The following is a 12,797-nucleotide window of genomic DNA, read 5'->3' as shown; positions in this document are numbered from 1 at the left end:
CAGATTCTCCAGCATCGGCAGTCCCCATTATCTCTTCGTTCATTGTGATTTGCCTTTAAGAATTTAATGCTGGCTTTCCTTAATTAATCTGCACTGGTCCAAATAACTGCTAATTTTGTCCCAGGCCTTCGTTTCTAGCCATTTCCATACCATTTAAGTTACAGAGATGAATTTTCATCCATCACTGGGTGGGGAAGGGGGAGTGGCTCAAGTTGGAAAATAAATGCCCCAAATGGTACTAATTCTGCTCCAAGCAAGAGGTCTAGCTGACCCCAGATCAGAGGTGGTCATAGAGACTGCCTGGTGCCAAGAGAGGGTATTTAACATTCCTGCTCTTAACAGAAATTCTAGCCAATTGACACCTATTTATTTAGTGTTATAAATATTGAGCCAGTGACAAAATAGATCACAAGAGGTAAGGAAACTAACAGTCAAACAATACTTTCCTTCCTGTGCGCCCATCTCAACAAAGTAATAAAAATTTTAGCTCTCAGGTAAAACACACAAAGATGGTGACCTTTCCACATTATCTGTCAGCAACCAGACCATAGTTTATGACTCCTCTGAGAGGCTGTGAGCCATGAATGCTTGGGATCCCTCACCCAACTCCACAAATGTCGTAGCGAGTTAGGAGATTTGTACCCATGGCAATGGGGCTGACCATGTCAGAAATGGGAGGGGCACAAGCTCACAGCCCACCCCGTTCTCCCCTGCCAGCAAAAATATACCAAACAGACTGACTTTTACTTCAATTTTACTTTGTTTTGGGCAGTTCTGTAAAGTTCTTGCATGAAATATTCATCGCTGGAAGAGGTCTGAAAGGACAAATGTGTCTTATACCCAGACTGCTGTCTTTTCTCCCATCATGTTCAAAATCTAGTATGATCACAGGAGATTACAGTTCTATTGGAATGTGTTTCTCCCTCAGAAGCTTCCTTGACTGTGACATTCCAGGTTTCCTCCCCCGACAGCCACTAAATTCATAACCAGAATCATCTTTTGGCTGCATCTCCTCTTTTGTTAAAAAAAAATGTATATTACAATTAAAGTACAATCATGTCCAGAGATAAACAATGGTTATAACCATTGCAGCTCCTAATAAGCTGATTGTTATGCAATGTAGGCTATTCTCTCAGCCATTGGGATGATGTGTAAATTACCACTGAATACACCTGCCCCCACACATGGACTGAAAACCAGTGAATCATGACCAATATCTTCAATCAATCCTCCTCCTTTCTTTCATCTATTTTTCCTGAACCATGCATCCTGGAGTATTCAATATTTAATAAAAGCAAGATACTGCAGATGTTGCAGTTCTGAAATTTTAAGAAAAGGGACGCTCCGGAGAAACTCAGTAGGGATCTGGCAGCATCTGTGAAGAGATAAAACAGTTAACGTTGAAGAGTCAGTGGACTCAAAGCGTTAACTCTGTTTCTCTCTCCACAGATTCTGCCAGACCTGCTGACTTTCTCCAGCACTTCCTGCTTTAATTTGATATCCAATCCTGTCCCCTATGGAGCTAAAACACAGTTGTCATCGCAATTCCCAAGTGGTATACTGCACCTGCTGTTCACCAACATTATTTTGTGCAGAGTTGGAAATTGCTGGAAAAACTCAGTGGCTCTGGCAGTATCTTTGGAGAGAAAGTAATATTAACGCTTCGGGTCCAGTGACTCCAGAGACCCAAAATTTATTTGATACAGTTGAGCACATGCAGCATAAACCTATGTAACATGTTTTTGAATTTGCTCTTGGTCTGATCCCACCTAATCACACTAGTGTTAAAACTGTCTCCCTCAGTCTTTTGTTCACCTTATTTCTTCATGTTCATTTTGCATGCCAATTTAGTTTAAAGCTCTCTCCACAGCACCTGTGAACTTCCTACAAAACATTGACTGTGGTTCTGTTGAAGTCCAACCCAACTGGAATTTGAACGTCCTACAAAACTGAACACCCCCTCCCCAAGGAATCTAAAGCCCTCATTCCTGCATACCCTAGAGCTATGTGTCCTTCTGCTGTAACTGGATTGAGGAACAGTTCTCATATTTCAGTAATTCCAATCATCACTAGATTTGATCCCACATCCTTTGGACAATCTTGTCATGCGTAAATGCCTGTGCTTACCCTGTCAGCCTCGCATAATTTCAAAAGTACGACTCAGCTTTCTCTTTTCTGGAGCAAAGGGCCCGAGTTTAGTTCAATCCTTCCCAAGGTTAATAACCAATCAATTCTGGTACTCTAGAGACTGGTCATATCAAACTCGTAACTTTAAAATCAGTTTCTGTCTTTTTAATTCTGGTATTCTGCGAAGACATTTTTGCAGTGTTGTTGAGAGGATTAATACAGTATAATGGCTTAGACGGCATCCACTATAAAGCGCAGGGGTGACCTGGTGGCTCAGTGGTTAGCACTGCTGCCTCACAGCACCAGGGATCCAGGTTTGATGCCAGCCTCAGGCGACTGTCTGTGTGGAGTTTGCATGTTCTCCCTGTGTCTGTGTGGGTTTCCTCCCACAGTGCAAAGATGTGCAGGTTAGTTGGATTGGCCATGCTAAATTGTCCAGGGAGGTGTGATCTAGATGGAAATGCAGAATGATAGGGTGGGATGATCTGCAGAGGGTCAGTGTGGACTCAATTGGCCAAATGGTCTCCTCCCCACTGTAGGAATTTATGTCATACAAATTGTGTGGGAGAACAGCTAAGGATCGGTATGATCCATGCCTACATCATGGACTCTATAACAATGTGTATCATAGCAGGGTCACTTGTATCTCATTGTTAACATTCAATAAACTACATCTTATTTAAAAGCCTCTTCTAATTAGTTTAGCAATTTTTTTTTCTCTACCTGTCGATCCTTATCCCAACAAGAGGATGATGGCAGAAAATCTAACCCACGGTGAGAGATAATAGTGCAGAAGGAAACATACGTTAAAATGGTGAATGGTGAGGATTGCTCATATAATACTTTTTTGTCCAGCACTCTTAGCTGTCAAACGAAATGTGTCACAGCACAGGGTGCGGAGAAAATCTTATTTTCACCCTAAGTGATGCCAAGTGAACAGTGACAATTGTAGGAAACACTTGTCAGGAAATTGTCGGTCTTCAGTCCCTAACCTTCGATCTAGTAAATTAAACTGAAGGTCAAGCTACATATGTGGTGCTAACATGGAGATAAGACTTAAATAAGATGCTAATGTCTGGACATTTTCCATTCCTTTCGGCTTTGTTTCTTTCATTTCTACTGTTTTGTTATTCCGGTTTTGTAATCAAATGTGTAAATAATGTTCTGGAAATCTGGGTTCAAATCCTGCCACGGCGGATGGTGGAATTTGAATTTAATAAAAAAAACCTGGAGTTAAGAATCTAATGATGACCATGAGTCCATTGTCGATGGTCAGAAAAACACATCTGGTTCACTAATGTCCCTTTGGAAAGGAAACTGCCATCCTTACCTGGTCTGGCCTACATGTGACTCCAGAGCCACAGCAATATGGTTGACTCTTAACTGCCCTCTGGGTAATAGCAATGGTCAATAAATGCTGCCTGGTCAGCGACGCCCTCATCCTATGAATGAATAAAAGAAAAACCAAGATAGCACTAGAGAATAGCAACTTGTGCACCTTTCGCTGTACTCCTGTATTCCTATACTTTTGAGTACACATGACAATACAATCTAATTCTAATCCTATCGCTCCCTTACCAGTGCAATCCATGTCCAAGCAAGGACTCAGATTAGATTTACCAGTCCTCCAAGACTGCCCTAGTCTGGCATTGTCAGGATGGAAAATCTAATCTTCCCCATGATACTGTTCTGAACACTTCAATAGAAAATAAAGGTGCAATGAACAAAACTGAGAAACTTAAAACAAAAAAAATCTCTTTGAGCCCTTTTATTAGTCATAAATGTAATGGAGAAGGTGGAGAGAGGGAATGCTGTTTGACTAAAAGCTAAAAAAAAATTTAGCCTCATGATAAATCTGTTTACTTCCAGTTGGCATGAGAAACTGGAGCAGAGATGTTTATCAACTCTTGCAGGAAATAGGACCGAAGCAAGGAAGATTTGCAAATGTGCCAGTTCCAGGAATATATGCCCCACTGAAGTTGGGGGCAGTAGCCCTGGCATGAGTCCTTTGACATATGAGAGGCGCATTCTGCACAAATCGCTTCCCACCCATACCTCTAGAGAATGCGTCCCTTAAAGTTGAAGAGAAGTCTTACGAAGGCTGAAAGTCAGACCTCTCTCACTGTCTATGTTTGCTTCGTCACTACGAGGGCAAAAGGCTAATGCAGCTTTTGTACAGTATTTCAATTACAAACACCGCACACTTAAAAGGGTGGGGCACCATCTCTCCGCCCTCTATCATATATAGAAAATAAGTTTTGTGGGGGGGGAAAGGGGAGTGAAATTTCCTTCCAAATAAGGCCGTACGCGTGAGCAACGCCCGTACATTGCGAGGGGGGGTCGAAAGAGGGCGCTTGTAGTTCCCAGCCTCCGCGCGGCCGCTGACTTTCAATGGGCACTGCGCACAGGAGGAACTACAAGTCCCGGCATGCAGGGCGCTGGCGAGCATGCGTACTGGTGCGGCAGCCCCTTGATGATTGACAGGCGATTCCCGGGCCGGTGTTCTATTCCGCTGCGCTGCTGGAGAGACGCGGTGTTCCCACAGGCAGGAAGCAATGGCTGGACGCGGCTCCTTGTTCTCGGCTCTCCTCCTGCACCAAGCAGCCAAGCAGTGCTGGAGACAGCGTTTTCATTGCGGGGGTTTCTCCTCTTCTCTCCTGGAAAAATGCGTGGCCAGCAACCTGCTGCCAGAGCCGGCACCGAACGGGGAGGCTTCAGAAGTGAGTTTGCAAAGTTTTTTTTTGTTTCTTTATTGTGTTTATAACCCTTCCCTCGTGTGCATTATTTGTCAGAGCTTGGATTTCCCTCTCCCCTTTGATCTGTGTTCCCCCCCCCCCAGGTCTTGAACCTGACTGACATTGCTCAGCTCCTAAGACTCTGCTGTTCCAAAAGCCGTTGGCATAGTAGTAGGATAACAAGTTGTACAGCTGGATGAACACAGCAGGCCAAGCAGCATCAGAGGAGCAGGAAGGCTGGCGTTTCGGTGCCTAGACCGTTATCTCAGATTCTCCAGCATCTGCAGTTCCTTGCTATCTCTGGCATAATTGTAGGTCTCAGTTAAACAAAACAGAAACAGAAAACACAACGCATAGGAGGTAGAGTTAACATTTCAGGTTGCTGATGTTCCAAAGGAGCTGGAACAACAGATCAAGTTGTGACAGATCACGAAGCCAGTACAAAGGTGGGAGGCTGCAGGGCAAAAAGTGAAAGGTATATATGTCAGGGAGGATTAAATGATTAAAGGGTCAAAGTGCAGCTAACGGATAGTAATGAGACGTGAAAGTAAATGAGTCCAGAAGAGCAATAGAGTCATAAAGGTGTACAGCGCGGAAACAGATCCTTCGGTTCACTTTGTCCGTGCAGACCAGATAGCCCAATTTGACCTCTAGTCCCACTTGCCAGCATTTGGCCCAGACAGTCCCCACTGCGTCCTCTGGCAGCTCATTCCATTACACGCAGCACCCTCTGGGTGAGCAAGTTACTTCCTAGGTTTCTTTTCAGTCTCTTCCCCCCCCCCTCTCACCTTAAACCTATGGCCTCTAGTTTTGGACTCCCCCAGCCTAAGAGGAATACCTTGGCTGTCCATGCCTGTCACGATTTTGTAAACTTCTTGAAGGTCACCGCTCAGTCTCTGATGCTCCAAGGAAAATAGCCCTAGCCAATGCAGCCTCTCCCTATAGCTTAAACCCTCCAACCCCAGCAACATCCTTTGTAAATCTTTTCTGCACCCTCTTAAGTTTAACCATATCCTTCCTGTAGAAAGATGACCAGAATTGCACACAGTATTCCAAAAGTGGCCTCATCAATGTCCTGTACAACCACAACATGACATCCCAACTCCTATATTCAATGTTATGACCAGTGAAGTCAACTGTACCAAATGCCTTCTGCACTACTCTGTCTACCTACAACTCTGCTATCAAGGAACAATCCTAGGTCTCTTTGTTTGCCAGCCCTCCTCAGGCCCCTAGCATTTACCATATAAGTCCTGCCCTGATTTGCCTTTCCAAAATGCAGCACGTCACATTTATCTAAATTAAACTCTGTCTGCCACTTCTCGGCCCATTGGCCCATCTGATCAAGATCCTGTTGTACTCTGAGGTAACCTTCTTCACTGTCCGCTATGCCACCTATTTTGGTGTCATCTGCAAACTTACTAACCATAGCTCCTATGTTCACGTACAAATCATTCATATAAATAACAAAAAGCTGTGGACCCAGCACCGATCCTTGTGGCACACCACTAGTCACAGGCCTCCAGTCTGAAAAGCAACCCTCTACCACCATCCTCTGTCTTCTATCTTCGAGCCAACTTTGTCTCCAGTTGGCTCACTCACCTTGTCTTCCATGTAATCTAACCTTGCTAACCAGTCTACCATGTGGACTCTTGTCAAAAATCTTGTCCCTTATAAACAATGTCCACCACTCTGCCTTTGTCAATCTTCTTTGTCACTTTCTTTAAAAAAAACTCTCGATCAAGTTAGTGAGACACAATTTCCCACACGCGCAGCCATCCTGACTATCCCTAATCAGTCCCTGTCTTTCCAAATACATGCAAGTCCTATTCCTCAGAATCCCCTCCAAAAACCTACCCACCATTGATTGATACAGTGTGGAGCTGGAGGAACACACCGTGTCAGGCAGCATCAGAGGAGTGGGAAAGTCGACGTTTCGGGTCGGAACCCTTCTTCAGAAACGTCAACTTTCCTACTCCTCTGATGCTGCCTGACCTGTTGTGTTCCTCCAGCTCCCCACTGTATCGACTCAGACACCAGTATCTGCAGGTCTACTGTCTCCTACCCACCAGTGAGGTAGGGCTCACCAGTCAATAGTTCCCTAGCTTTTCCTTACAGTCTTCCTTAAATAATGGCACCACGTTAGCCAACCTCCAGTCTTCCGACACCTCACCCACAGCGACCGATGATACAAATATCTCAGCAAGGGGTCCAGCAATCTCTTCCCTGGCTTCCCACAAAGTTCTGGGAAACACCTGATCAGGTCCTGGGGATTTATCTACCTTTTATGCATTTTAAGACCTCCAGCACCACCTCTTCTGTAATACGAACACTTTTCAAGATATCAGTATTTATTTCCCCAGGTTCTCTGGTTTCCATGTCTTTCTCCACAGTAATACTGATGCAAAATACTGGTTTAGTATCTCACCCATCTCCTATTGTTCCACACGTAGCCAGCCTCCTTGATTTTTAAGGGGCCCTATTTTCTCCCTAGTTACTTCTTTGCCCTTAATGTATTTATAGAATCTCTTTGGATTCTCCTTAACTCTTTTTGCCAAAGTTAATCATGTCCCAGTATTGCTTTCTTGATTTCCCCCTTGGACGTACTCCTACTGCCCTTTATATTCTTCTAGGGATTCACTCAATCCCAGCTGTAAATACCTGATAAATATCTCCCTTTTTTTGTTCAGAGCCTCAATTTCTCTAGTCATCCAGAATTCCCTGTACCTGCCAGCCTTGCCGTTCACACTGACAGGAACATACTGTCTCTGAACTCCTTATCTCATTTTTAAAGGCTTCCTACTTTCCAACCATTCCTTTACCTGCGAGCAGTCTCCTCCCATATCAATATTTGAAAGTTCCTGTCTAAAATTGTCGAAATTGGCCTTCCTCCAATTTAGAACTTTAACTAAAGTTGTGTTTGTAATCCCAAGGCTCCCTCCTCAAAAGCAGTGTGGTTGAAACTGCATTCCAAGGACTGCAGAAGTTCCCACTTCCTGGCTTAGTAGGACTGACGTATGGAGAAAGGTCTGGATCAGTTAGGAGTTTAGAAGAGTTGGGGGGAAATGTTATAGAAACCTACAAAGTTCTGACAGGACTAGACATGGTAAATGCAGAAAGGATATTTGTGATGACTGGGGAGTGCAGAAGCAGGGCGTCAGAGTCTAAACATACCAGGGAGGACTTTAGCGCCGAGATGAGGTGAAATTTCTTCACCCAGAGAGTGGGGATCCTGTGGAATTCTCTGCCACAGGAAGCAGCTGAGGCCAAAATATTGAATGTTGTCAGGAAGGAGTTAGATATCGTTCTTGAGGCAATGGGCATCAAAGGATGTGGGGTGGGGGGGTGGAGGGGGGCTAAGGTGGGAACAGGGGATAGAATTGGATGCTGAAATAAAACAAAGAACTGTGGATGATGGAGATCCGAAACAAAGAGAGAAACAGAAATTTTTGACTGTTACTGAGTTGGATGGTCATGTTGAATGGCAGAAAATAGGCTTGACATGCTGAATGGTTTACCCTTCCTACTTCCTGTTTCTCAAGGGGCACTCGCGCATGGGCAAAAAACTGCTGATTTAGCCAGCGATGCCCACATTCCTGAGATTTAATAAGGAAAAGTTTATCGTAACCATCTGAAAGCCCTCGGCTGCCAAACAAAGTGCTTTTAAAGCGTTGTCACCGCGGTGAAGTGGGTGTGCGTAGGTGTCAACGTGACAAGGAGCAGCGTCTGCAGCTGGAGAAACAAAATGGGGGAGGGGGCAGCGTTACACAGCCCGAACTCAACCAGGAGGGTGTGATGTACCCAATCAAAGGTTCCTCAAGATTGCATCGTGCTTCGCTGAAGGCTGAAGTCGGAGTGGGAACTATAGTTTGAATTCTCCACCACTTTCTGCACTGGAAGCCTTTATTACAGACTGAACACCCTTGTTCCACAAAGCTGTCCCCCACTCTGTGTGATCCCCACAATGGCGTCCTGTTCAGTGCAACGTTATGGGCCAAAAGGCCTGTGCTGAACTGTTGTGTGCTCTGTGTAGAGGAGGCTGCGCTGTGAACAGCGAATGTAGAGAGCGCTAAATTGAAAGAAATACAAATAAACTGTTGGGAGGAGTTTATGGAGGCTTTTCAGTGAGAGGAGAGAGAAAGACAGAAAGTAAAAAGACAGGTGTTGCACGTCCTGCGCTTGCATGGAAATTGCTGGGGGCAAAGGGGCTGATCAAGGGTCCGTAAGGAGCAGGACAGCTGAAAGGGGAAGGGTTGAGAAATTTCCGCCAGAAGTGCTCATGTTATAGAACAGAGAAGCTGGGAGAATAAAAATATGCCTTTCAATTTCAAATCAGTAAGGGAATCGAGGGTTATGAGGAAAAGGCAGGAAAGTGGAGTTGAGAATCATGGGGTCAGCCACGATCTCATTTCCTGGCACAGCAGACTCGATGGGCTGAATGGCCTACCACTTCGACATTTTATGGAATCCTCAGCAATTATGACCACTAAGAATTGGCTGCAAGCACAGAGCAGTTAGGAAACTGTTGGCAGTGAGCTCTGGGAACAAAGAATACTTTGGAAACTCCTACGTACTTGGAAGTTGTGTCATAATAACATTTTTCAATTCCCTTGGCAAGATAATAAGAAACTTGTGTCAGGGCACCTCAAAACTATTGAAGTGCATTTTTGCTTTATTGTCTGTTTGGGCATGCAGAAGTCAGTCCTTGTGGGACAGGCTCCCACAGACAGCAAGTTTAAAACTGATGGGATAATCCCATGGAATGTTGTCAATGCCACCAGGAGGAACTATTCTGTTTTCTCAGCTGGTGGGGGTGAGGGGTGCAGAGATCTCTGGAATGCACTGCCTGGGAGGGCAGAAGAGACAGTAAATCTCACACCCCTTTAGGGACATGGATAAACATTTGTAATGTCATAACATTCAAAGCTATGGGCCAATTGCTGGAAAATGGGATTAGTGCAGATAGGTCAGCACAACCTCGCTGGGCTGAAGGGCCTCATCTGTGTTATATATGATGCTGAGCTGCAATACTGTGTGATCCTTTATGACCTGAGGGTTATACGCTTTGTTTAGAAGGAGTGGATAATTTTAATGGAGAGTGCCTACGGGGTTTCCTTGTACACGAATGACAAAAGGGTGGTCTTTATGGACGGCATGATAGCTCAGTGGTTAGCACTGCTGTCTCACAGTGCCAGGGACACGGGTTCGATTCCACCCTCGGGTGACTGTCTGTGTGGAATTTGCACGTTGGGTTTCCTCCGGGTGCTCTGGTTTCCTCCCACAGTCCAAAGATGTGCAGGATAGGTGGATTGGCCATGCTAAATTACCCGTAGTGTTCAGGGATGTGTAGATGAGGTGGGTTATAGGGGTAATGGGTCTGGGTGGGATGCTCTGAGGGTCAGTGTAGGCTTGTTGGGCCGAAGGGTCTGTTGCCACATCTTAGGGATTCTATGATCTTATTGCAAGCAGGATAGGGTATTGAAGTAGGGAACTCTTGCTATGACAGTACAGGACTTTGGTGAGAACCGACCTGGAGTACTGTATACAACCTGTTACCGTAAAGAGCATATTGTTACATTCAAATCATCTGACGCGACCAAAATACTGAGCTTGCGTTCTTGTCTGCTGAAGACGGACGGATGCCAGTCATATTAGCATTGGAAACAGTTCAGAAAAGGTTCACACGGCTGATCCCTCCTGGGATGTCGAGGGCAGCACTGTGGCTCAATGGTTAGCACTGCTCACTCACAGTGCCAAGGACCCGGGTTCGATTCCACCCTCGGGCGACTGTCTGTGTGGAATTTGCACATTCTCCGCATGTCTATGTGGGTTTCCTCCGGGTGGGTGGATTAGTCATAGGGTAGGGAGGGGTGAGACACGCTTCGTAGAGTCAGTGTGGACCCCATGGGCCGAACAGCCTGCTTCCAACACACTTTCTATTTCGTAGAATCCCTACAATGTGGAAACAAGCCCTTCGGCCCAACAAGTCCACACCCAGACCCATCCCGCTATAACCCACCTAATCTACACATCCCTGAACACTATGGGCAATTTAGCATGGCCAATCGACCCAACCTGCACATCTTTGGACTATGGGAGGAAACCCACGCAGACACAGGGAGAATGTGCAAATTCCACACATACAGTTGCCCGAGGGTGAAATCGAACCCGGGTCCCTGGTGCTGTAAGGCAGCGGTGCTAGCCACTGTGCCACCCGCTAAGTAAAGAAGTAACAGAGTAGATGTTCCCCCACACTGTAGGGATTCTGCAATTCTGAGGAAAAGTTGATCCATTTGGGCCAACACCCATTAGAGTTTCGAAGAACGTGAGGCGATCTTCTGAGCAATGTATTCTGAGCCAGCATGTGTGCTGAGAGAATGTTTCCTCCTCCTGGGAGCAATCTACAACCAGGAGTATAGTTTCAGTATGAGGTGTGCTCCCAATTTAAGACAGAAATGGCTAGGCATTCATTTTCTCTCAGTCAAGCTGGAGCCTTTGCTGAGTTGGACAGGCCGCCAACAGTCCAGGGTTATTGGTATTGGTATTGGTATTGGTATTGGAGGGGGGGGCGCCGTGGTCAAATCAGGCATTGAGTGGAACAGGCTCGATGGGCTGAATGGGTCTCCGGCTTCCCCGCTGCCTTGTGTTCCTCTAATTTAGGGAAAACAGTGCCTCCGTCTAACGACTCATCGAGAAGATAGCACCACCAGAAATGGACAGACGCCTTCAGTTGTACACTGGTGGCCGGGATTACGTGTGTAAATCTCTGGGAGGGAGTGGAACTTTCAAACACCACTTCCTGACTCCGAGGTGGGGAGCGTGCCGCTTACAAAATTCTCTCGTCTGAGGCTTGGGTATCGACTCTGCTGTTCCAAGCTTGAATATGATGCTTCTGTGGCGTTGCATGAAGGGAATTCCAATGATTATTTTGTTCTCTCTCCATGAAAGTAAGAGAAGATGGAGTAGCAGGCAAGAGCTGGGGCAGGCTTCCATACTGGCAGAGCAACTTTGTACCTGGGCCAGCTTTGGGTTGGCTGTTAATGGGCAGCGCAAGTACTTTGTGCAGGGTCACCCAGAATGTTTTTTTTTTTTTTTGTTGCTTTGTGTTTGGAGGTGTTTGCCAGGAATTTGTCAAGAGCATGGTGAGTAAGCATTTCCCAGCAGGGTATTTTCTGTTCTTGCTTAGAGTTTGAAGAATTGTGTCAATATTGGCTTGGGAGATTGAGCATTTTTGGCATTTGCGCAATAATTTCAGAAGTACCCTAATGTTTTTAACAAGACAGCATCTCTGATGTTGGGCCTAAATCAGTTAGGCCCCTCGGAATGGGAGCTGCTTCCCTTGGTCCCTGTTTCGAGGCGAACTGACATTTTCCATTCCAGGGCAGCAGTTTAATGATTTCTGTTTGGTTTGGGAGGGTGAAGAGGTCCGCGCGTTTGAACTATTCCCTCATCCACAGAAGAAAGTGGAAAAACATGTTTTTCCATGATCTAGCCAAGTGCGTTAAAGCAATGGGAAAAGCTCCAAGAGACGGGGAGAGTGTTCGCAGTCTCGAGCATTCAATGAGACACCGAGCTGAGCTTTCGGCCATATCTGTTACAAACAATGTCTACTTCCATCTCGGCAATACCATCTCGCGACTGGTCTGATGAAGGGCTCCTCCATGTCTCTGTGTTTCCCCCCACACTCCCAACACAACTATTCTCGGGCTCGCTTTCTGACCTTTACAGCCTCCTCCATGAACCTGAGTGGCCAAAGCCCTGCTGCCCCATATTTGTAATTAGCTTTCTACACCCACTCCTGCCCCGCTGCCTCCCACTTACCCCTTCCTCCTCTTCTCTTCTTCTCCTCCTCTTCTCTTCTCTTCTTCTCCTCCTCCTCTTCTCTTCTCCTCCTCTTCTCTTCTCCTCCTCCTCCTCCTCCTCCTCCTCTTCTCT

The 12,797-nt window shown here is 45.9% G+C and overlaps 1 protein-coding gene across 3 annotated transcripts in view; it reads left to right on the top strand.

Annotated features, from left to right (window-relative positions):
• Positions 1-4,618: 4,618 nt before the first annotated feature.
• The window catches only part of mocs1 (molybdenum cofactor synthesis 1), a 50,375-nt gene continuing 42,196 nt past the window's right edge, over positions 4,619-12,797 (top strand). The window contains exon 1 of one of the 3 annotated variants that reach the window (XM_048596873.1): positions 4,619-4,847. In XM_048596873.1, the coding sequence (XP_048452830.1) occupies positions 4,683-4,847 (165 nt within the window). In that variant the 5' untranslated portion in view covers positions 4,619-4,682. Of the gene's footprint in view, positions 4,848-11,887; positions 12,005-12,797 lie in introns of those variants that run through there. The other 2 variants (XM_048596876.1, XM_048596874.1) reach the window with 2 other exon arrangements.

This window comes from Rhincodon typus, chromosome 5 (genome assembly GCF_021869965.1).
Source record: "Rhincodon typus isolate 14 chromosome 5, sRhiTyp1.1, whole genome shotgun sequence".
NCBI lineage: Eukaryota > Metazoa > Chordata > Chondrichthyes > Orectolobiformes > Rhincodontidae > Rhincodon > Rhincodon typus.
This window is presented reverse-complemented; position numbering and strand designations above follow the sequence as displayed.